The following is a 26,539-nucleotide window of genomic DNA, read 5'->3' as shown; positions in this document are numbered from 1 at the left end:
CTGTCAGTGTTGCTTTCAGTCATCCAATCACTCTAAAGTGACCCCAACGATATTGCCACTGTCAACATTATAGTAGAGGTGTGAACACTTCAATTTGGAGTTGGAACTATTTTTAAAATGATGAAAGTTTAATTATTGTTATAGTTATAATTCTAGGTGTGTATAGCCCTTACCAGACCATTAATGTTTTCTTGGCTTAACATGACTGACATAACTGCTTGAGCCACTGCTTCAGCTTCAACCCTTTTACTGGTATGTTAAAAAAACAAACAAAAAAAAACTTCATATATCCATTAGCCAACATTTGGCAGAGCAATGACATCAATTGAGTATTTGACATCTTTGAAATCTGTCAGCAAATAAGACACAAGTATTTCCACATATTTTCCTGTAAACCTTCTCTGATTAATTTTGTCCTGCTACAGTTCACTAAAGATACAAAATTACAACAGTGATAATTAAAGCTGAGCAGAATTTGGGGCTATTCAGGGCTGAAGAAAAAATCCTTGGGGTTACAGCTCCAAATGACTATGCCAGGTGACGTCCATGTTCTCTCAACATGATGAAACTCTTCGTAATGTCAGTCTAACATTTGAATGTGTGGACGGTTACAGTTGAATAATGTATGTAAATTTTCCACTGCAGGAAGTGGTTACATAACCTTCAAAACAAACCACAATTTCACCATGCATATGCACTCATGCATGCATGTGTCATATGTGTGGTCTGGCTGGTCTACTTAAACAACTAGCACTACACCCCATTCTACATCACTGATCACATTTTGTCTGGCTGATGATTGATCGACTATAAGTGCTGTTGCCCCACCCCCCCACCCCCGAGAAGACATTCTAGAGAGCCACTGACACATGAGAGCACATTCACTCACAAACACTGATGACTCTTTTCAAAGGAATGGAGGTTAACGGCTGGCTGAAAAGATGCTACGTATTTTGTTGAAAAAAAGTCTTAGAAATTGCCAAAGCTAGCAAGAGAATATTAAGTTGGCAACACTGGACTGTGTGTCGCTATTTACAGTGAGGTTACCAGGTTTGGTATCATTATGCCTGCACCAGTTGCGTTCACTGAATGGATAAACTGTCCAATTTTTTAACCATATTGGCTACAGAGTAAAAGTACCTCAGTTTCCACCCTTACAATTGGAAGCCCTTTGTTCTGTGTTGCAGAGTGGAGCACGCTGATGCTGTTTACCTGGGTGTCTTTTCAATGAAAATTTCAATGCCACAAAATTCAGCTCATGTTCTGCTTTCATTATCCTCTGCTCATTTCCTGCCAATCTCCACAAAGCTCTGAGAAGCCCATAACAGAATAGCACTGAGTTGCTAGGCAGTTCTCAGAAGACATTTACTGTAACCCAACACAACATCTTTCTATTAAATCATATTTGTAGGAAGAACTCAGTGTTTCCTTTTTTTCGGCACAGTATAATAGAACATCCTCCTTATTTCACAGGAAATGTTTCACGTGCAGCATTGCCAGAAGTTAATTTACCATGGAGCTGATATCCCGCACTGCTCTACCTGTTTTGATGTCGATGTAAATGGCTGTGTTTGAGGGCTTGAGGAAACATGATTTCTCCATACAATCACTGGGTGCAACAGATGGATTTTCCCCTCCAGGAGCTGAATGAAGAAAAAGAACATTCAATATGTAATTACCTTCCATAGACATCGTCACGGTGTTGTCAGAAATTCAATATGCACCCATGACACTGGCAGTGTAACACGAAGGAAATAAATGTTTGTTTGGTTTTGTGGAGGAGGGTGAGAACCACCTTGGCTGTTCATCATGAGAAGCAGGTCGAACCCCCCATCTGACACTGGGAGATGTCTCACCATGCCAACGAGTTCTTGTCGAAGTACACACACACACACACACACACACACACACACTCCCCCCACCAGCTACGTCTCTGCGCAGTATTTGTAAAGGTTGTGTGAGACTCCGTCGCAATATATTTTTTATTCTTATTAACTGCATGGGTGCAATTTATTTTCCTCTCAGGCGATGGAGGTGGTTGGGAGTGAGGGCAACTCTGGTCGGAGCTGATAAGCTGCTGCTCACACGCAGGCCTGCTGGAGGGACCAGATTTACCAGGAAGACAATGTCCACGAGGTCAGACGCTCATGTGAAAAAACACACTCACAGACACATGATTCATTTGTATAACTCTTCTTGTGAGGACATCAGCCACATTTCTAGCACAACCTCTAACCTCTCCGCTGGATAAAATATTCCAGTGCTTTTCAAAGTGAGTCTGGGATAAAAAACAACAGGTAACTCAGCAGCTGTAGTGCAGAGATTTTGGAGATAGGGTTTTTGTTTATGTCTACATGACCGAAAAAAGCAGGTTGGGACAAATTAGGTAAAACCAATGAGGGAAATCATTGAAAGAAAAGTATATAGGCATATAGGTCTAACATTACTATGTCAAACCTAGATGCTGGTCTTAAACTAACGCTTTAAAGATGTCTAAACCATATTGTTCCCTTTTTTATTGTTGTGATCTCATTTACTGCTGTTGAAATAAAATAACACATAATTACACCTTACACACATGCTTACACACTAACATACAGTTTATCCCATGCATGCATATCAGTTCCATGCCATTAGAAACATGGAAGTAATTTCTGATGAGCTCCATCACCTGAGTTAAACAATTAAACAAAGTTAAACAAAGTCCTTTTCATTCAGTTGCTGCTTGTTTGTTTACACAAGGAGGCCAGAAACAGCAGTGTAACGATAAGGGAGAAAAACTACGGCTTGCAATGCACAGTCAGGAGCACAGAGACGTCTATAAAGTGAAAGAAGCACTGCACTGTCAAAATATGACAGCCAATCCATCAGAGAAATGGAGGTTGTGTCTAAAGTGCCAAGGAGAGAGTGCCTGGAAGTTTTATAAATAGTTGTGCCTTTTAAAGAAAATTGGAAGTTGTCAGACATATGCCATCTGCATTTTTTTGAAAATATCTCCAATAGAGCCACTCTCTGAACATGACTGAAACATCATAACATACAAAGTGGCAGAGCTGAAAGCTTATCTGGAAACGATTGGATCTCCTGCTGCACTGGAGTCTATTCACAGCCCAGTAGCACAGCGTCAAGGTGCCAGGCCTGCCAGGGTTTCCATCACAGCTATTAACCTTGCTTATATTATGCTGTGTATGTGATTGCGTGACTGATTCTGTATGTGTGACTGTGTTTTGTGAACATCTACGAGCTGTAACAGCCCTGATTATTGTTCTGCTAAGGGGGCCCATGTGAGAATGGGACTTAGAGACTTGGGGTCTCCAGTCAAAGAATTGCATGCTTTCAGCAAAATGGCCAGTTGGTAAATAGAATCATGTAGACGTTTTGAAAAACGATATCAGGTAGCACCTGAAGCTGTGCCGACACTTTCTCTCTTTTTCATAATCATAACATGACTGGAAATTTTAGATTTTGTTTTTATATTTGCTTTGTATATATATAGTTCTCTCTCTTTTCTTTCTTTTCTAATTTTATTCTTATTCTTTTCTTGTAAGGAGCACTGCAACAAAAACAATTTCCCCTTGGGGATAAATAAAGGATTTCTGATTCTGATTCTGATGTCTAAATATGAGGTCCAATCCTCGGCCTCCTCCTCCTCCTCCTCCTCCTCAAAGCAATGATGTACTCCATCTTTGTAGATAACGTTAAGCATTACTATGATTACATTTGTATTTGGAATGAAATGACGTGGGTAATAGTGGACAACGATCAAACCTAGACCCCGGGGGAGGGTCTTGGCCACCCGGCCACCTAAGGGGACTTGATGTTTTAAGCTTTAAAATTCGGTGTTATGTAACCTGTCTTGTGTGTTATTGTCCGCATCCAGTTTTCGTTGCCTAAGTGTAACTTTTATACCTTTTAATAGAATCACCACAGCAGTGTATTTGTGAGGAGCTGAGAGGAAGTGAGCCCATAGGCAAGTGGCGATACAGGTCCCGCCCCGTTAATCACTCACCCCTTATTGGGTGAAATTAGGTGTGCGGTAATCTAGAGTGAAACTGGTTGGTGAGCCTTGTTTTACTCAGAGTGTATTTATCTCCTTTCGTGTGACGTGACCTGTGTGCTTGCATGACATAGTGTGCTTATCTGTAACTGGTGAAAGGGCGTACTGTGGTACTCAGGGCAGGTGGTTGACTGGTGGGGGGGACCTGGAGAGGGGGATGTGTTAAGGGTTGGTTTGTTCTCTGCTTTTCTCACAAAGAAACTGTGTGGCTTATGAATTATTTGTTAAATAAAGGGGTTTATTGTTTATACGTGTGGATTTGGGAGTGTTTGTTCTCTGGTCTCTGACACCGGACCAACCCGGTCAAGGGTGGTGGCAGCCTATCGGTCAACCTGCTCATTTGGTTCTATATTAACTGGAAACGAAGGGCAACGTTCATTACAATACTACTGCGCCGGCAGCGGAGTCGAAAATAGAGCCCAGCGTGTTTTGCTCTCTCAGTTGTCAGGTCATCTGCATGTTGTCTTGTCCTGCATTTGTTGTTAGTTCGTCATCTGTATTCCTGCCAGTGTTCCTCATGCCATAATGTTTTGTTACTAGTTTAGTTATTTGTATTTCTTCTTTCTTCCAGGGGCCCGTTGCACAAAAGTAGGATTAAGACATCCAGGATAAGTGACTGAGCTGAGTTCAACCAATCCAAAACATGAGCGTCCAGACTTAATCGGTTGCACAAAAACCAAGCAGATGAAGCGGACACGGATTCAACAAGCCAGATGAAACCTATCCTGGATAAGTATGTGCACTCGGCTTCCTCAAATAGACCCCGCCATCGATCACAGATTCACTGATTCACCATGGCAACTAGAGCGGCGTACTTTTCCCCGTCGGAGGCAGAAGTCCTCATGGAGGCTTATGAGAAGGTGAAGGACCAAATGAAAAAGAAAGGCAACACCGCCACAGTTATAAAACAATGAGAGAAAGCGTGGCAAAGTATTGCAGACTGCCTGAATGCGTAAGTAGCGCACAAATACCCACTCACTGCTCTGCTGAAACATCACAATTACAATCCAAATAGTTGATTAACATCTCCAAAAACGTAGTTGTACTCTGATTATGAATCAGTTGAAATTGTAAGGGAAATTGTGTAAATGTAACTCCATCAGACTGTATAACTCCTTGTTATACCATGGTCTGGAAGAATACTGGATTCTGATTGGCTGCAGGGTGTCCGTTAAAAAGTGTTGTAGGACACCTTTAAAAAAGTTCCGGTCAAATAGCCTGATTGTTCTAAATCATTGCGCTGGCTCAAACGCTAGTTGGTAACCGTGGCAACAGAAGCTGTCTTGCTTACTTTACTTACTTACTCGCTTGATACAGAGTGAATGGTAAATAATATTTATAAAAATGATTTAGGATAGACTTACTTGCTTGATACACATTTAATGATCAGAGTGAATGGTGGATAATATTTCTTGCAATAAAAACGATTTAGGAAACTATCTGACTTTGATTCTTTGAAACAAAATTTCGCATCATCCTCTGGACACACACAAGCGGTAGGAGGTGCTCTTGCCCTCTGAAATGATACTTTGTATCACGTAACATAACGTTGAGCAATCATCTCACTTCCCTCCACTGATTAGGCCTAATATAACAGCTGCGGCCGACCGAGCTGCAGGTTCTGTGGCCAGAGCCAGTTACTTTGGCAACGCGTCACAACGAGAGATACTAAATAGTCCACTCAGCCGCTTCTTGTGGAAAAACTTACGATTTTAACAGTAGAAAATAACATTAACGTATTAATAATTGATTTAATATTTATTTCTTTCGTAAGTGGTATAAGCGGAGCTTCGCGTTGGACAGTTCACGTCTCCGCGTCGTCCATTCATTTCTGATAATGGACACCTCGTCGGGCATTATCTCTTACATAATTTCTCTTATCTTATCAAGTTAGATTGATTTGGCCTCTTATGTTTGTGCTGTACACAAGCTTGCAGACTCCTGCATTCATTCATTTGTCTGTTCATTTGTTGTGTACGGATTTGTCCTGCATTTATTTCAGTGTGCAGACATGTGGGGTGTATTATACTGTATACAGACCTTTGAATGTGTATTTATTCTTGTGTTGTATAATATGCTTTGATTCTGTGCTTTCTATCTTGTAGAGTCACTGTGTGACTTCAATTTGGAAAGGAACTGATCCTTTGATTTATCCTTATTCAATAAAGGAACATCATGTTATTCTTTGATGTGTATTTATACTTATATTGGATGTGTATTTTATATATAGTCTATGGGAAACTGTCTATCTGATGGTTGAAACACATCTAAAATCATCATTTATCTACAATGATTGAAATTAATTAAAGTTGAAATTAATGATGCTTATGTTTTTGTGTTAATGTTTAAATAATGACAGTGGATCTAGTTGAATGTGATATGTGTAGTGGTCAGTGGAATAACTATTGGTTTCCATTTGTGATGACTGCTGACTGAGATAAGGGATTCAATTCAATTCAATTCAATTTTATTTGTATAGCGCCAAATCACAACAGAAGTTGTCTCAGGACACTTTCCATATAGAGCTGGTACAGACCAAGCTCTTTTATCTACAAAGAAACCAACAATTCCCCCATGAGCAAGCACTTGGCGACAGTGGCGAGGAAAAACTTCCTTTTAACAGGCAGAAACCTCGAGCAGAACCAGACACTGGGTGGGCGGCCATCTGCCTTGACCGGTTGGGTGAGAGAGGAAGAGCAAGAGAGGGAGAGTGAGACAGACAGACAGACAGACAGACAGACAGACAGACAGACAGACAGACAGACAGACAGACAGACAGACAGAAATGCAGTCAGAGAGAGAGAGGGAGAGAGAGAGAGAGGGAGAGACAGAGAGACAGACATGCAATCACAGTAACAGTGACAGTGGATGAGATTAAATAGATCCTGGAATTTAGCCTGGTCTGGAGCAGGCTAACTCCACAGAATAAATCTCCATGGTAATTTATCCCATAACATATCCCACTTTCCGCTATCCTGCTTTTGTGCAACCGGATCACGGATAAATTGAGCCAGGATAACCAACATATCCCGGCTTAATCCCTTATCCTAGTTTTGTGCAACGGGCCCCTGGTTAGACTGCTTTCTCTATTTTTGTTGCCTGCCAGTTTTCTTTGACTGGAATCAGCTTTTGTTATTAAAGGTCATTTTTTTGTTTCTTCAACCTGCCTTTGTGAGAGTCTTTTGCATTTGGGTCTTTTTGAACTGCAAACATAACACCTGGACTTATTTTAGTATATAGTCAAGTTTCATACATTCATTGAACTATTTAGTCCAAAAATGTATTTTAGGAGCCATTATTGTGACTGTGATTGATTCAGTACCTTCTATATATGCCTGGTATCAATGTAGAACCTGGATGACCTGGACTCATCCTTCCTAAAAAGGGCTTTTTAATCTTGAACGTATGACTGCTAGATTAAGTGATACATTTTTATTGTGAAAAGTAAAAAAAAAAAAAAAAATCTTATTCACAAAATCTCAACAAGATAAAACGTGAATACATAGCACATAATTAAGCCCTCTGAGTGCAACACTGCTTTATGTCAACCACCAGTCTCGGATATGAATCACAATCGCTGTCAAATTAAAGAGCACAGAATATTATTTAAGATTCCTCATGCTACACTCACAGTCTTTTCATCTTGCTGTCATCTTGAAATTGATAGTGGTCCATCCAGGCATTAGACTGTCCAACAGCTACTTCCATCAAGCTGCTACAATTATCTATTCTATGCCAGTCAGAAAAATTGATACATGATCTAATCGGTTATTCTATTGCACTTCAGTATGTTATTTTCTACTCTTCGTGCCATATTTGCATAGTGGCTCTGATGCTCACTAGTCCTCCTGTCTTCCGCTTAGTGTATAGCCTCAGGACGCTGGACTTAGGGTGAAACCCTCCATGCATCGTAAGGAGCTTCCTTGTCTTGATATCAGTGGCTTCCATTTCTTCCAGTGGCCAGGATATTATACCAGCAGGGTATCTGATTACTGGCAGGGCATAGGTGTTTATTGCCTGGATCTTGTTCTTGCCATTCAGCTGACTCTTCAGGACCTGCCTCACCCTCTGAAGGTATTTGGCTGTGGCTGATCTCCGTGTTGCCTCCTCATGATTGCCATTTGTCTGTGGGATCCCTAGGTATTTGTAGCTGTCCTGAACATCTGCTATGTTGCCTTCAGGTAGTTCAACCCCTTCAGTGGTGATCATCTTCCCTCTTCTGCACACCATGAGTCATAGGCCTTCTTGTAGTCAATCCAGGCAGTGCACAGGTTGGTACTTCTGGTCTTACAGTCCGTGGGTGACTGCCCTGTCAATCAGTAGTTGGTGGTTGGCTCCTCTGGTGTTGTTGCCAATTCCTTTCTGTGCTCTACTCATGTACTGATCCATGTGCCTACTCAGCTGCTATGATGCCTGACAGGAGCTTCCATGTTGTACTGAGGCAGGTTATAGGCCGGTAGTTGGATGGTACCGGGCCTTTCTGTGGGTCCTTCATGATGAGGACTGTATGGCCTTGGGTCAGCCACTCTGGGTGGATTCCCGATATTAGCAGCTGATTCGTCTGGGCTGCCAGTCGTTCATGGAGTGCGGTTAGCTTTATGAGCCAGTAGGCATGGATCATGTCGGGCCCAGGTGCTGTCCAGCTCTTCATCTTAGACACTCTTTCTTGGATGTCTGCAGTGATAATTTCTACTGGTTCCTGCTCTGGGAGGCTACTGTGGTCTGCTTTCAATTTGAGCAACCACTGGGCATTGGTGTTATGCAATGCCTCCTTCTCCCAGATACTCTTCCAGTAGAGCTCAGTTTCAGACTTTGGTGGGTCTATCTGGGTCTTCTTACTACCCTGCCATTGAGAGTAGACCTTAGCTGGGTTGTTGGAGAAGAGTCTATTTATTCTCCTGGTCTCGGCTTCTCTGTTGTATCTCTTAAGGTGGGTAGCCAGAGCTGTGAGCCTCTGCTTGGCAGTCTCCAGAGCTTCATCTATGGACAGCTTGTTGTATCTCCTTGGCACTAGGGTTAGCTAACTTCCCTCCTTGTTGCTGTGATCTTGCTGTCCAGTCTCCTCTTCCATGGAGAGTTCCCCTGCTCCTTCCGGCTACTGTTATTCATCTTGTAGCCTAGCATGTGCAGGATGACTGTTGCCACTGCATACATCAGCTGATTGGTCTCAGTGATGGTTTCAGTGGATATAGTCATCAGTGCCATGTTCACGTCTTCCAGTAGAGATTCATCTGGTACTTTGTCTCTTAGCCTTGGCGGGTAGGTAGTCGTGTTCCCCCAGGATTCTGTTATCTGTTCTCTCAGGTCAGCTGCCCTTGTGTTCAGGGTGTCTGTGCTTCTTGGGGCTTGGTACCCAATCTCGTTATGCAGGGATGCAGATGTCATCCCTGCACTGACCTGTCATCCTGGCTCCCCCTTGCCGTGGCATCTTTGTACCGTGGATGAGGCACATTGCACCTCATCAATCTCTAATTGCGACAATAGGTTGTTCTTACGGATATTAGAGCCCTGATTCACAAGTTTCTTTGCAGTGTTCATGGATGTGGGGTTTCAAAGCATCCATAGGGTCCCACATCCTCTTTGTGATTAATTAATCTCAATTGATCGCAGTTTTAATGGTATAACAATATTTGCCACAAGAAGCCACATTTTTCAATTTAAATGAATTTTGGTATATGACCGAATCAAATTATAGACACATACATACATTTAAACAACAAAATATTGTTTATTTTGCATCGGTCTGACAATGACACTATAAATCATAATGGTGGCTATATTCAAGCTTTCATAAGACCTTATTTAAACTCAAGCTTTTTTAATGTCTTGAAAATGTTTGTTTTACATTAAAAGTGCAATTTCAAGTACATTCAGAACAATGGAAACCCTGGCCATTGAAAATGTGTAAAGAAAAATATCCCTGGCCAAAAATAAACAGATTAAACGGTTAACAGTTAAAGTGCCATTTCAAGTACTTTCCAGAACAGTACTGATTTTAAATGGTAAATAAATAACCAACAATTCAACATAAGGTGGCATTTCTACCATCTAAAATGGTAAAACAAACAAACAAAAAACAGAGATGGTCCTTTGACTGATTGAAGATGCCATTCTCCGTCTGTGACATCAGCAATGTGTGCAGTGACACCGACGTAATTAGAGTTGCTTACGGAGGTCCAATAATCCCCAGTCAGAGCCACAAATTCGGCTTTCTGCAGTGCATCCAGTTTTGCTTGCTTTTCGGTATCATAAAGCTGCTGGATTTTACTTGAAATAGTCTTTCTGCACGGCAGCTGAAAAGTTGGATCAGACGTTGCTATTTGTAGCACATTTTCTAACCCCCTTATCTTCTACCACCGAACGTGGTCTACAGTCCAGAGCAATCCGTTTTGCCAGCGAATTTGTGAGTTTATCAGATGTCGACTAACTAATTTCGGCTCTGAGTCCAGTCATTTGCTCCAGTGTGGGTTGCCGGCACCGCTTGCTCGTACTCAGACCAGGACTGCTAGCACTAACAGCTCCAGCGGTTTCTGTGCTCGCTGCAACATGCTTTGCATTCAGGTGGTACCGTAGGCTTGATGTGTGGTGGTCAAATTCTTTTTTGCACAATTTGCACAAAACCACGCTCTTATCAAGGCTTCCATCAGACAGTTTTTTAAAATGAAACTTGCCTTCCATTAGTCCAAGCAATGTACTCTCATCAGATTCCTCCATGTTAGTTGTTGTTAGCCTCCTAGCTCTGACACATCTTGTGCATCAGTGTGATCGGTGGACCAGGAACTCGTGCACTTACAAACGTTCTGTGTTGTCTGGAGTGCAAACTGCGATTAAATGCGTTAATTTTTTTGTAATTAATTAATTGTAATTAACGCGTTAAAGTCCCACCCCTGATAGATAGATAGATAGATAGATAGATAGATAGATAGATAGATAGATAGATAGATAGATAGATAGATAGATAGATAGATAGATAGATAGATAGCCTTATGCATGGCATGTACCATCGACGGCTTGAGGAAGTAGCTGACATAGCGAAAACATACCAGTGGCTGGAAAAGGCTGGACTGAAAGACAGCACAGAGGCAATGATCATGGCGCAAGTGGGGGTGGTTTTAGAGCACATCAGTGTTTACTATATGAGCAAATTGGACAGCAGTCAGAAGAGAATGGCCCTACATTCTCTTTCTCTATTAAGCACTTCTTGGCAAATGACAAGTATCTCTCATGTCTTCTTAAATATAAATGAAGTTCACACTGTCCTCATGTCAACACTGGCCCTAAAATATCTGCACCACACAAATGGAACAACCTCCAGAAACTCCTAAAACAAAAAAGTTGATCCCTTTCTAATCAATCCAAATTTCTTTTGATGGACCTAGAGCGGTGATTGTCGGGGAATGTATCTTTCCTGCATCTCTGTTGCTTTATATGTATTGTAATGTATTGTAATTTAGTTTTATTGTTTAATATGTTGTAATTTTTAAATGTATTTTATATGTCATTATCAGGGCGTCATTGCAAAAGAAAGTTCGCTCTCATTAACTCACTTTAATGCCTTTTTTACATTTGAAAAAAGCAGCTTAATGTCACTGAGATAGTTATTTATTGTTTAAGTCACTATGGCTATACAGTTTATTTCACAGCAACAATGCTCATTGATCAACTGAAATGAACTGTAAATGAGCAAGATTTAGCATGCAAAGTAAAGTTTCAAGTGATGTCCCTTGCCAGATATCAAAAATAAAAATATGAAAAATTTTACCATGCAGTCTGAAATTGTGAATCTTCAATTATGTTTTGGAGTTATTAGGAGGTGTTTGTTTGTTTGTTTGTTTGTTTGTTTGTTCGTTTGTTTGTTTTGTTTTGTTTTGTTTCCTACTTCCAGTGTGCAAAGCCAGACTATGTAGGTTTTGAACTTTGGGTCACTTGGGGCCACAGTTCCCAGTATACAATTAAAGTTACACGTCTCTTTTTTAAGCTAAGATAAACAGGATGTACAACTATTTCTGCACTTAGTGCAGAGACGAAAGTTATCAGTCTTCTCAATGTGATTCTGGGTAATCTGAGTCTGGATTAATTTTAAGTAAAATTTAGAATAAGTGAAACTACAGTTAACTAAAATATTGCTAATTGTCCTATCCCCAGGAACCCTCTTTCACAAAGGCTCCTTGAACCCCTGACAGACCCATGGGAGTTGCTGAGCCCCTGTTTGACAACCACTGTATTAAATATTGAGCCATTTTATTCAATGTTCATCAAACTGCATTATCAGATTTATTTTAGTGAGAGCTGAAAATGACACTTCTTTAAATATAATTTGCCCCGCATGCCTCAGAAGTAATTGGTTACTGGCGAACATTTTATTGCAAGACATCGTAGGGCACTGCCAGTGGGGTAATAATGCAATTCACTTTCTTCAGATGTAGAATGAAATGTAAAGGCAGCCCCATGAAAGATAAATGCAGAACATGGAGTCACATGATTTACGCCATATGAACGGACAAATATTCCAATTTAAATGCAAAATCTTGAGGTAGAGTGAGGCTGTAGATCAGCACAGACATTTTGGTACATTTTACCTCAGGATTCATAAATAACATCCAATGCAATTACTCCTCTTCAAATGAGGTTTTAAACCTTACTTGTCACGGTGTGTCCTTATAGTAATGTTTTTATTTCCTAAACCCTGTGTTATTCTTGCTCTCGATGTAATTGCTTCTGTCCTCTGGCTCATCAGACTGAATGATATCTGTGGTAGGACACTTTCTCAAGATCTCAGTTCTCTGCACTAAGCCTGCACAGCCTTTCCTACTGCTCCTCTTAAATCACATTAGAAAGCTGCATTTCATTCTACCTCGGACTAATGGGTTTAGGGTAATTTTCAATGTATACAGTAGGTTTGCACACCTCATTTGTCCCCTTTAAATGACTCAATGACTTCAGTCTTGTACCTCTGGCTTTGATTTTTCTTTTCTGTTTTTTCCACCACTTAGAGATTACAAACTCAAACTATTCTCCATCTGACAGGATGTCACTTCTTCCAAAATTATGTTTAAATTGTTCGTCCAACTACAAAGTCACTCATGGTGAAGAAAGCGTTGGGAACATGAGACCCTTCATTGAGATCTTATTAAGCACCATATAAATCACCGGAACAAAGGACCCTGGGCACATAAGACCCAGGCAACATAGGAATCACCAGTGTTTACACAGATGCGTTCAGGCACTGTATTGAATGTAGGTTACCTGCATTTTGACAACACGAAATTACTGTTACTACTGCTACGTTTCAGTTTCTTCTTTTCTTCATGAAACCTTGTTTTTTTTTATTTTTAATTTCCACTACCTGTGTCATTCCTCTCTGCATCACCCACAACACACTCATACGTCATTATCCAGCCCATGCTTCCAGTGATGTTTTACATTACAAAAGAAGATCAGAGAAAACCTGTAACATTAGTTCTCTTGACTGAGTGTTGTCTTTCTGTTATTGAAGAGCCTGATTCATTCTTTTTTTTAGCTGTATTAATTTCTTGGGAGAGAAAAAGCTGACAGATTTATTTTCCTGTTTGTTGTTCTGAGTCAGATTCCATTTTAAAAACCAGGAAAAAAACTAAAGTGTTGCAACTTTAAAATGCAATTCTTGATATCCAAATCCTTTCTCAGTATGATGCTTGTTCACAGATTTTACCCTCAGGAGACCCAGTGGAGGTCAAAACCCACATAGTGGAATTAAATGTCTCATCTTACCTCATGTTTAGAGGTATAGCTTTTCTTTTACTCCTCTATATCCAACTATACTGCTCAGGAGTTGTATTAAATGGGATTTGCTTGGAAAAAACTTATAATTCAGTGAGTGTTTGGTCTAACTAACATTATCAGTGCAATTTTAGACCCACCACTTGTCATATTCCTTCCAACACTATCTGGCTGCATCACTGGCTCTATGTTGATCAAAGCAGGGCAGGAGAGAAAACGATGAAAATGCTGATAGTGATGATGACAATGATGGCTACTGTGATATCCCCAAAGTGTTTTGATGCAAGGTGATAAAAAACTACCTCTTTCCAGCACAATACAGGGCCATTTGTCATCAAGCAAGGACAGTTGTAATCATCCCTTTTGCTTGCCTGCCCCATCAGTCTTCCCCTTACCATGTATCAGGATCAATCTAGGCTCATTTATTTTAATCGTCTCTTATTTGCTAAACTGGCAAAGTCAAAGGAGGACACGGGGAACAAAGCTCATTTTGAATATGAGCCAAAGTTCATTTTATACAACTGCACCCTTTCAAATTAATTTCGCTATTTCTTCATAAATCCAAAAGAAAGTCTAAATACAGTAACATTTGCAGAGAACTACAAACAGAAGGAAAAATAATTTGGGTCATTTTCAGCACTCGAAAGAATCCAGTCTGAACCTGTTTAGGTAGAAAGTTGTTCCAAACATATTAACAGGATGAAAACAAGAAAATCCATTACATTCTAATACATTTTATACAATTTCATCATCTAGTTGCTTGTGTGAGCACAGTTGAAAACAGGAACCATAACTCAATATGTTATTCCACACATGTTTAAATGCAACCTAGACCTTTTCATTTGGCTTTGTTCTCTCGTTTCAGTTTTTATATATTCATTTTATCTTTCTGCTGTTTTCACTGCTTTTGTTTTTACTCTTTTTACTCTTTGTTTTCACTCCCTTTCTCCATTTCTGCGTGGCACAATTTTTTGTTAAAGTAATAGATCAAGAAATAACTAGCTGACCCTATCTGAAGGAATATCCCAGAAGCCTGGGCATATTATGTATTTGATTTAAGGGAATGGGATTTTAATGTGCTGACACAAAACACTGACTGCTAAAATTTCATCATACGTAGTTGTATGGATGTTAGGCCCTTCTACTTACACAATCAATGAGTCTTTTCACAGGCTATGCTTGAGCTTTTAGAGTATCTGAGTTATCATATTCTCAGCCATTTTGGAAGAATATGGAGCAACATGCAAGACAGTGCTCCACACCATCATCATCCAAACTCGGAATACAAGGAAAAACCTTTTAGAAGAAAGCTCTTCATTCCTCCAGAAGAGATTCACACACACTATGGCAAGGAGCACTGAAGCTGTTCTGGAGGCTCAAAGTGGAATAACACCCTACAGAGACACTTAATGTTGTTTTTTCCTGTTGATTTGGCAATGGTTGTATTTTGCTGTCCATAATACCAGTGGGAAACTGATGTACAGTAACAACAGTTAAGAGATGGTCTTACAAGTAATAAGTGCTTTAATGAAACACAAATAGCCGAAAGCGGCATAGAAAATGGATGGATGGATGGATGAAACACAAATATTTTGATTCTTGTTTTATTGTTTATCATAGATTTGCTTGTGATGATTGCCACAGTGTTCTGGGTTCAGTTCTCAGCCTTATATAACAAGTGAGGTCTGCCTTCTAAATGCTTACAGGAAAAAAAAAAATAGAAAGGAATGTTCATACCATACCAATGCAGCACTTAATTTAGAAAATCAATTACTTAAACTAAATGATTGAATAATACGTAACATTGTGTCTATTTATTTACACCTCTTTTTTATGTTATTAATTTCTCTGTAATTTAGTTATCCTGGACCTTCAAGCTTAACTATCCCCATGGCAACAACATCCAGTCGTCTTTACGTCACTGCTGGTTTCCATTGTCCACATAGCATGCTGCTAAAGGAAGACCTGCCTCGTTCCTTGTAGTAAATACGAACTACAGAGTGAGTCCTGCATTCCACGTTGTAACTTTCCACTGTGATTCAGCACGATTTTGTTGAACAGTATTTGCCGGCACACCGATTTAACATTATTTGCTGGCGCAAACTGCTACTAATTAGCAGCTATTCGGCTAAGATAGCCTAGCTACGCTAGTGCTTAGTGCTGGTAACAATGCTAACTCTGGTTTGTTGTATGTGCAGTTTGGTACATTGCTCGGTGTATTATTATCAGTCTAACCGGGATCTTACCCTTCAGTGCTGTTCTGATATTTATACCTTGGCGAAGCGGACTGGAGGATTTGGGTAATAGTCATGCAATTTGACGTGAAAGACTAGCTAATGGTAGCCACAACCTCACTCGATTCACACGGATGTGAGGTGAGGACACAGCTAAAGTAAATGTGAGGTTACTTGACGGAATTTCTGCGTATACCGAAACTGGACAGGTTGCAGACAGTCAGTGTAGTTCACTACTGACCGAAAGAGCAGTATTTAGCCAGCTTTACCGCTCTTGGTAATGTTAGCTTCAAAGGCGCAGCAGTTCTCTTTGTTTGCTAACAGCTTGCTAATATCAAACGCAGTGTGCACGTGAGGAACGTTCACGACTCTTACATGTCAGCATCAGGGTACCTATTATAAAAGCAGATGCTAAAAAAAAGATATTTACAGTTTCACGTTTCTGATGTCGCATCGTAGCATAATCTAGTCACAGTGACTGAAAAGATCTGCATAATGTAAACAGACAGCAGTCGCGAGGCCTTCTTTACAGGGAGGAGAATGAATAAAACCCAAATCCAAAACTAGGACAGATGCAGAGAGAGCTGCTCTGAGTGTTAGTTTACAGAAGAGCTGTATAAGTCATGCTATTAAACAAAATCATATTGGTAATATTTTCTTCTACAGTCCCAGCACATAACTGTCTTCACTAAACTCAGTTTAGTGGTTCCAAACAAATACTTTTTAGTTAACATTGAGATTTTGGTGGCAGACTACCCAAGTTTACTGCAATGGTAAACCACAAGACTAAAAAAAAATAGAGTGATGCCTAAATCAAAATGTGACTGCTGTCATGCCTCTTGTTTAGTGCCATATATTAGTGGCATGTCACTACACTATTGGTATCCTGCTGCTTTTCCACTGGCATATGGCACTTGTAAACAATACAGTATATCGATCGTCATGTTCCGGTGGCGCATACTTCTTGCTGTCGCCATATACTGACTCTTACTGACTCTTGCATATGCCACTACTGACTATGGAATGTTGCTGCTGTGGGCCACACGTGCGTAAATGGCATGCCATTTGTGTTAGACTGGTAGGTAGGAACCGTTTTCTACCGACATGTACTGATGGTGTGACACCCTTGTGTTAGTGTCATATTCTGCTAGTTGGTGATATGCCACTCTTTGACAGGTGTTGTTCTGCTGCAGTTCACCTGGCAAAAAAGTGTGGCACTTGCATTCTGCTGAGAGGTGCCAAGTGCGATGTACAGCTGGTACCTCAGGATCAGGTTTATTGCCAATTAGGTTTTCACATATGAGGAATTTGCCTTGGAGTTTTGATGCATGACACTAAGCACAGTAATAGAAAATAACAAAGATCAACAGCACAACAAGCAACACCATATTGTGATGTGCAGGTTGTCTGTAGAACATGAAGGATGTGCTGCTCTCATGGATATATGGAAGTAGAGCAGTCAGAGTGCATCCCTTGTCAAAGTGGCAGAGCCCTAAGAATCGACATGTCATAATATTCAGTGGCATATGTCAGGAAGTATTGCTGGTGAGAGGTGGTATGTACCAGTGGTGATGAATAACATTTGGTAGTAGAAACTGGAGATGTGATGATACAACTACTCACTGTACAATAATACCTCGATATTAAGACCATGATTTGATTTTTAATGTAGTGTTAAAAACAAAAGAACAGTTAATTGGAAAAAATGGCCTTTATTAAATAAATTAGTGTATACAGCAGTTTTTATTCATATCAAATTACTTTTCTGCTTCCCTTCTTTCATAGAAAAAAAGTAGCCAGCCATGACCTGCTTGATACATGATAGAATTGACTTTGGAAATGAAGGATTGAACCATGTATACTTTCAAAGCAAAATCAATACAGCAGTCAGTAGCAGTCCTTTTAGAAAATAATGTGAAGAGCTGCTCAATCAGGTGACCACATCCATGAGCAGTTTATGTCCTGGCAGGTTTAACAGTCTCTGTTTGGTGGTCAGCTTAGCTGTGGTAGTTGAACTGCACAAGCGCTGCTGCTTGCCTCACTCAACCAGGCAGACGGCTGGAGTGGCCTATGTTCAAACCCGCTGGTGAAGCGATGCGAAGTCTGTTTAAAACACTTTATGTGTGGGGACAGTCCGGTCTCTGGCCTCTCACCGCTACATCCATATTTCATGCATTGTCTGTAAAGATAGCAATACTGTGACAGTCACAGTGTGATGATTGTTGTTGTTCTTCATGTTGAGCTCCCACTTCAAAACCTCAGCTATGTCTGTAGGTCAAAACTTTTTATTTCATATTTGCTGGTCATAACATGAGCTGTGACTGTAATATAATACTGAGTAGCTCGTGAAGTTCACCCATCTGTCGTTATTCAGATGCACTCTGCTCCTTTGAGGCTCTGTGTCACTTTAGCTTTTGTCTCTTGGTACAGAGCTGCTATCACTGTGCGGCAAAAGTGTGGTGGAATTGTATACTTTGGCTCCCGCGTTACTAACATCTGAAATGCATTGTTGTCAACCACAGAAAATGGCTTTAAGTCTTTGGCTATTTTTTCCCGATGCATGGAGTTGCTGTTTAAGCTGTTAAACCGTTATGCTGAAGCAGGACTCCAAATGCTTCTTTCAGGCACCTTTAGCCTGGCTGAAGCCTTTTCTCGCAGTGTGTTGTTATTGTGATTTGAACTTTTCTGGATAGCGATGTGCCAAATGGCTTTTCTTGTTTGATATATTGTCCGTATGGTAGTTGACTGTTGTCCAGCAGTATTTGCACGTTGATTTGCATTTGTGAGTTTCCTTTCCGCCATTGTCAGTTCTTGAGAAGGGAAAACAGAAATGCTGCCACACATCAGCTCTAAAGTTCGATGAAGCATCCGCAATCTCTTTTTTGTTATTGGCATGGTCATCCATAACTTTCTATTTGGGATTATTTCCAGGAGTGCTTGGCTTGCACGTAAAGGATGACGGGAGTCTGTCTTCAGGAATACTCTGATTGTGCTTTCTGCTGTTCAAACAGAAACAATATCATTTTTGTCAGGGAGAGATAGTAAATAACCATATAACATTGTGGTCGATAGTGCCATAGTTCCACGATGGCATCGAGCCATATTTCTATCATGATATCACGAGAAATCGTTAAATTCCTAGAAGCAATTTGGGAATGTAGCGCTTAAGTTTGATTTATAGCTGGACATTGAGATGTTACAGTGTACACCAGGAGCCTGTATATGTAGCCTCTTAAACTTACACTGTTGCTGATGTTCGCCTCCTTAAAATTTAGCAACATGTTGGGGCTACAGAGATACCATGTATCTGTGATTTGCTGTTTGTGTTTTCCCCTACAAATTTCTGAGACAGGCAAAAGTTGTTGATAGTGCAAACCATGTTAGGGACATTTAAGACTCATCAGTCTTGGCTAAGACTGTCCACTCAGACCCGCCCGCTCACCACAATCAGTGCTTACTATCATACTGAGTAAATTCACGTAAACATGATTGCATGGCAGCAGCCTCCCATTCAGTAATGAAACAAGGGAAAATACAAGTTACCAAGATGTAACTGTTGTATTCACAAAGCGAAGTGAAACAGTGACTGTGGGAATTATGATTAAAGCATTATACAGCTTGATCAAGTATGATACATCTTTCTGTATTGTGGGGGTGCCATCAGAAGGTGACATCTGAGGCTGAACTAAATATCAAAACCTATGACTCCCCTTAGCCCCTTCAAGCATGGAATCAGGTGTCCACTTTTACTTATACTATATATTTTTTATATCTGATTTTGCTTCAACGTGTCTCCTCTTAGTGGTTTTGCTATTTTATTCTCTTTTTTTAATCTATATTTTCCTTTTAATACCCTGCCTTCCACTTCTGGTTTTACTCACATAATTTATAGTGACTTTATTTCATTGTTTATCTATTATTTTATTATCACTTATTTTATTTGGTTATTATGAAGTTTTACATTTTTGTCCTACCTCTGGTATTTCCTCCATGTAGATTCATGAAAGGTTATGGTATTTGCTCATTTCCTCTTTTTATTGAGTCAGTATATTTAACATAGTCATTAAATGTTTGTGCATGGATCAGGGTGGTGTACGGGTAATGGATGTGTTGGGGGTTGGGGAGGGAATGTTTTTTTTATTATTATGTAAAGCACTTTGTATTGCTTTGCTTTGTGTGAAAAGTGCTGTACAAATAAAGTCTGATTCATTGATGGATTGATACTGTTTCAGAAAGGGAACAACACAGTCCTGATTAAGCTACAAAAACTCATTAATGAAAAGTTTACTTATAGTTTTGAAATGATTTCCATCTATAGAAACCATCACTCAACTTGACAGCCGACCTGAGCCCAAATTTTTGTCTAAATTTGCACACATAATTTCAGTTTTTTTTTTTATTAGGCACTGTATGCATATATAGAGAGAGGATGACAGAATTGATAGGCTTTTCAATAATTTTCTTTTGACAATCTGTATTTTATTTTCTCATCATAGATGCATTGAGGCTAGGTCTGATTATAATGTCAGTGAGTGGGAGTAATCATTCTTTAGGCAACAGTTTAATTACAGGTTTTACATGATACAGAGTAACAGGATTTCTCTCATTACCTGCTTTGTGTAGGTAGTTTTTTTTATCATTTCGTACTGCTTGCCACTGCACTCCTAAATCCAAATTTGTTATCTTGCTTGATGGACATAATAGTTTACTCAAATTATGTTTTCTTGTATTGTGTTCTCTGCAACTCTTCTTTTTTAGTGGACCGCAGTTTGAAGCGCCGGCAGGTCAAGCCACTTGCTGCCTCTCTCTTAGATGCCTTGGATTATGACAGCTCAGATGACAGTGACTTTGAAGTGGGAGATGCCTCAGGTAAGCAGAATCTCTAAAATGTAGCAGCCTTAAACCAAATCGTGTTACATCCCTATTAAACAATTAAAGAAAGATCCAAGTTAGGATTTGTTGCAGATCTTCTTAAAGTTCTCTTTGTGTGTACAACCCCCAGTATGTATGAAAAACCTTTCTGTAAGAGAATATGTATTTTTTTTCCTCATCCCAGGGTTGGGAACCACTGCTGTATGGCTACAGCTAAAGATTATTTTCATTATCAGTTAGTCTGCCTATTATTTTTTAATTTATCGATTAATCACTTGGCCTCTAAAATCTCTGTCAGTAGTCAGAAATGGCCATCGCAATCACCCAACGTGGCGTCATTCCAAAATCTTAAGATATTCATTTAACAATAACACAAGAGAAAGAACCAACAATTCATACGTACTGGGGAGCAAATAAGTAGACCAAACTTATACCATGTCACTCAAAGTCCCTACAGATACTATCAAGTAGACCACATTGTTCACCATTTTGAGTCTGTTGTCATTGCTTTTTGCTCTGATAGGATCAGATGGAACAGGCAATGGCAGTGATGAGGAAGGGTCTAAAGCAAGTGCTGCAGGTTCAGAAAGTGACTCAGACAACCCTGCTTCTGCCGAGGATGGTATAGATGAAGAGGAGGCCAAAGACCTGGCTGCTGAGGACAACTTAACGGAAGATGAAGAGAAGACCAAACAGCAGCCTTCTTCAGACAGCTCCACCAAAGACACCCCCTCTGTCACCCCACCCAAAAGCAGGCGCAAGAGCAAGAAGACACCTGAGCCTGAACCTGCTGCAGCTGCTGGCACTGAGTCTACCTCAACGTCAGGGTCTGGCAGTGTGAACACAGAAGAGTCTCAGACTGAGCCCAAGAAATGGAATTTCCGCAGGAACCGCCCGCTGTTGGACTTCACCACCATGGAGGAACTGAATGAGATGGATGACTACGACAGTGAGGATGATAACGACTGGAGGCCCACAGCAGGGAAGAAGAAAGGCAAAGCAGCCACTCAGAAAGGAGGGACTGAGGAAGAGGACGGTGGCAGTGCTAGTGACGATGACGATGATAACGATGATGATGACGATGATGATGATGATGATGATGACGATGAGGATGAGGATGAAGATAAAGATAATGACAAGGAAAACAGTGATGACAACAACAACAACAACAACAACAGTAGCAGTGATAGTGACAAAGAGGTGAAGAAACCCAAGAAGAAAGCTAAGAGCACAAGTACTTTTGATGAAGAGCTGACTAATGACAGCATGTCCCAGGGAAAGGGTAATGAGGTGAGTCTCACACCTCTAGTCCAACTGCTGTGCTGTCTTTGTGGAATCAAATGCCTAAAAGAAGGCTCCATGTAGGGCTGGGCGATATGGCTGAAAACTTTATCACAATATAAGTGTTTTATATCGGTCGATATCAATAATTATTGACACTTTTATGACCTATTTAAAATAAGGACCAGGAGAAAAATATATTAAATATAAACATTTTTAATTTAAATTTAGCATTCCTCTGATTATGATCCCTTCAGCTAGAAAGGCAGAAAGGAAAGGAAATGTCAACACAACCATGGAAAACACTCAAATAATAAATGTAAATAAAAGTGTAAAAATGTAAACAGAGAGAAACCTGAGAACTTTTTTCCTGCAGGTTTAGTGTCAGGAAGTTCACAAGCTGATTCACCTTCTGGTGAATAAAATGTTTTCAAATATGTGCAGTGTTTTGTAAACATAGCAGAAACTGAGGTAGACTTGACATCTGTAACATACAAACAAACATGATAGACAGTACAGTAAGACTGACTGAACTATAAAACCAGCCTAGACATATGCACAACTTTAGTCACTCTTCTTACTCAAAACATACATGAACTATTCAATTATATTTTTATTGCAAGTGTGTTAAAAAAATAAAAATAAATAAAGCACATGTAAGAGATTTTTATAACCTGGCTTCTCCACAGTGCTCAGCAGAAGCATGTCTTTAGCTGTATCATATGCCACATGGACGTGGGCAAATACAGCTGTGCTTCAAAGGATGCACGGTTAAGGTGGTTAAATAAGTTTGTGGTATTACCGGTCTTGGTGGGGACGACAGTCTTGCATAATTTACAGACCGCATTGGTCTGACTACGGTCCGACAAAATCCAAAAAACTGCCATACTGGCAAGCTGACTTTCCCTGTTTTATCGACAATTTCTTCGCTTCGCATCTCAGTCCTTGCGAAGAATCAAACACGAGATAACGAGATGGCGCAACCGAACTTGATACAGACTTGATGCAGAAAAGCAAATCAGTAATTCTACAGTGTAGTGGAGGATTGGAACACACGGGTTGCTTTCAAATAAAAAAAAAAAGAAAGAAAGAAAAGGAAATTACACATTAGTTGTTTACTAAGTAGAGTGGTCCTTGTTCAACACCTCTGCTAATAAAAGACTGTATGTTCTTGTTTGTAACTACAGCTATCAGCACAAGTTTATATACACTGTGTCTGGGTGCCCCTGCCAGCTCAGCTGTCAATTAAACACATATTCAGGCACAGGCTTTTAAGCTAAAAGGGAATTTCAGATGTAGCTCCAAAGAAAGTTTTATTCTTCTTTTCAAATGCAGTCTTCCACCTTGTCCTAGTTATGTAAAGCACTGCAGATGAATGAGGTATTCGGTTATCACTTTGGCTACTTTGTATGGCATTCCATAATGCCAAACAACAAAATGAGTCACAAAGTCACCATATAATCCAATGAGAGGTTTAGATGGTATCAGAGTGATTGCAAGAAATTCTGCCTTTGTTGTAATCGACTCACAGTGTCCATGAGCATTGTATACAGGATTTACTAACTGCCAGTTACTGGATCTGTGGTCAGATCTAGGGGGGCGGCGGGACGTAAGATAAGTGGCTTTACTGTGGCTCTGTCTCTTGATTCCCCAGGATGCCTTGCTGGACAGGTCCCAGACCTGGAGCACTCAGCACATCCTCATCTGCTGCGTCTGTCTGGGCGACAACAGCGAGGATGCAGATGAGATTATCCAGTGTGACAACTGTGGGGTGACCGTGCATGAAGGTAAGCTGCAGTTAGTCCAGTATATTAGTGTGCACATATATTCAGAGCTGCAAATGCCCAAACTGCCATGTAACTGTCCAATGTCATGACTGCTTCATAGAATTATACTCTTCAGAACAACCATTAGGACCAGTCAAAGACTAACAAAAAAACTAAATTCACTAAAAAGAGTGAATGAATTTTGAACTTACCCAACCAACTTTTCTGGAAGTACATTATGCCTGGGGGACTTACTTTCCCCTGAAGTTGGCAGTATGTGCTCTCAGGCTGTGTATTACTGCCAGCAAACTCTACCAGATTATTTTGTACTTTGTATATCTGCTTTACTACCACTGCATGTTAAAAGGTGATTCCACCATACTTTTTTATTCCAAGCTACTCATTTACGTAGAGGGAATGATAATAAGACTGATGTCACTGTCATCATCATAGAGAGTTCTAGGGCCTCATTATGCTTCAAAGGAAGTGCTTGCCTCCAACGTCACACTGCTTTCCAATATTGGAATAGAGGCAAAGTACAATCCAATTTTTGTAACTTTCCAGTGCAGGCAATCTGACAATCATGGTCATTTTACCCAGCCACTGGCCAGGTGTGCAGAGGAGTTCTCCGTGTCTCATACACTGTTGGTGGGGTTTTCCCTTTAAACTGCACATTGTTTCACAATGATCCATATGATCTAAGGCAAAATGGCTGCACTTGTATTGGGTCACCAGTGATCATCAACTGGAGGCCTGTGGGACACATCCAACCGGCCACCAACCCATAGAGAATATTAATGAATTCAAAAAATGCATGCATCAACCGTTACTCACCAGTGGAAGAGGTCCAGTCTGTCATGAGAACGATTGTCCGTTAGCTTGCCAATCCCTGCCAACAAGCCAAGAAATCAGTTTTGCTCATACTTCATGGTTCACCCTCTCTATAGATGAGGATTTTTTTTTTCCAACTCCATCCCCTCTGCTTCCTGGACCCACCATCAAAATGCCTGGCTCCAAGGCTGGCCATTCCCTGGAGCTGACAGAGGGCAACTCAGGAGTTGTCACAGTATCACAAAGTTTGTCTAGTAGAAACTAGAGGTGTCACTTGAGTTTCTTTTGTTGGCCAACTTTTGGAATGAGTCTCAAACTGAGTATTTTTTTTCCCCTGGGATCCCGAAAAGGAGTTTTTGTAGAGATAAGAACTCCTTCATTGGCAGTTGAACAGTGACTTTTGTATTGAACACTGACTGCCTATTTGGTGGAGGCCTGAACTAATTTCCTTGTTCAGTATTTCATTAGTATGGATTTTCCAGGAGTCTGTTCACTCTGATATGTGCTAGCATTAATTTTGTAAGAAAGCAAAAATATGATACAAAGAAGGGTAATTAGGCTTAAATAAGTGTCTTTTATTTCTTTATGTTCACTGCTAAAGTGTCTGCTTAAAAGCATATTTAGGCCCTTGAACAAATGAAAGTTGATGACCCCTTTCAAAGACAGTGGCAGTTCAACATGCTTTACGGATTTAATCATAAAATAACACTGTATTACTGAAAATGTTGACAGTTAACCAATATTGATAGGGCTACATAGTCAGCTGCCATGCTCATATATGCCTATAATCACACATAACATCACACAGACTTGCAGCTTGCACTGCACTGACACAGCCCAGCTTCACTGTGATTTAGAGTTGGGCGGTATCCAAATTTTGATACTGTCAAACCTTCCCCACATTTTCCCGGGGTATACGGTATTACCATGACTAATTAAAAATCACTTTGAAGGGCAGCGTGACATGCGCACAGTTCAGACGGTCAGTGCTCACGCTAGAAGCACCAGTCCTAACTTGTAGCACACCAGAATGATGGGGAGAATCTCAGTTAAATGCTTCTACCAAGCATTGGCTCCCAAACGAAACATAATTCATACCCCACGAAATTATATGCGCATGTAACGAAAACACGAAAATAGCGCACATCAAAGGTAAGACACCTGCTACATGACTCTGTGTTAGTTTGAGATTAATCACGAAGGTCTTGCTTGTTTACATAAAGAGGAGGTGGTATCTAGAGTGGAGGGAGCACTCTTCATGCAATAACCTATCTCTGGGGTTACTTCCTTCTGGATCGTCATTGGTGTTTCTATGGTGAATTTGGATGGGTCGCTGAGTTATTGACCAGTGTAACAATGCAGTTAGTTTCACCGCTCCGTCTCATGAATGAGCAGAGTGTTCACAAAGGACTCTGCTTAGCAGCCGGAAGTGTTATTTTACAGTTTTATTTGCATTTGTCCTTTTATGAGAGTTTTCATGAGTTTTCAACCGAGGAGTTTCTCCGCAATGCTTGGACGAGATAACGGTACTCTGCTCAGATGCGCCTAAATGAGCGCCTGGACATACCCGTGTTAAAACATCTGTATGACTGCTCAAAATCATTCTTAGCATGTACTTTTGCACAGTCACCTTTTCCTCGAGTAAAAATTCAACCAGATACATTGAACGGAGTGGACTTCATTTTTGTTATGACGATGCTACAATTATGTTAGGCACCTATGGACCTATATGCGCAGCA

At 40.4% G+C, this 26,539-nt stretch overlaps 1 protein-coding gene across 4 annotated transcripts in view; it reads left to right on the top strand.

The window, feature by feature from the left end:
- The first annotated feature begins 15,721 nt into the window (after positions 1-15,721).
- Positions 15,722-26,539, top strand: part of phf14 (PHD finger protein 14) — a 91,153-nt gene continuing 80,335 nt past the window's right edge. For all 4 annotated transcript variants that reach the window (XM_070984279.1, XM_070984278.1, XM_070984281.1 and 1 more), the window contains exons 1-4: positions 15,722-15,816; positions 20,809-20,919; positions 21,446-22,212; positions 23,858-23,990. In XM_070984279.1, the coding sequence (XP_070840380.1) occupies position 15,816; positions 20,809-20,919; positions 21,446-22,212; positions 23,858-23,990 (1,012 nt within the window). In that variant the 5' untranslated portion in view covers positions 15,722-15,815. The remainder of the gene's footprint in view (positions 15,817-20,808; positions 20,920-21,445; positions 22,213-23,857; positions 23,991-26,539) is intronic.

The sequence above is a fragment of the Chaetodon trifascialis genome, chromosome 17, assembly GCF_039877785.1.
Source record: "Chaetodon trifascialis isolate fChaTrf1 chromosome 17, fChaTrf1.hap1, whole genome shotgun sequence".
Taxonomy (NCBI): Eukaryota; Metazoa; Chordata; class Actinopteri; order Chaetodontiformes; family Chaetodontidae; genus Chaetodon; species Chaetodon trifascialis.
Note: the sequence above shows the minus strand (reverse complement) of the source record. Positions and strands in the feature narration are given on the sequence as shown.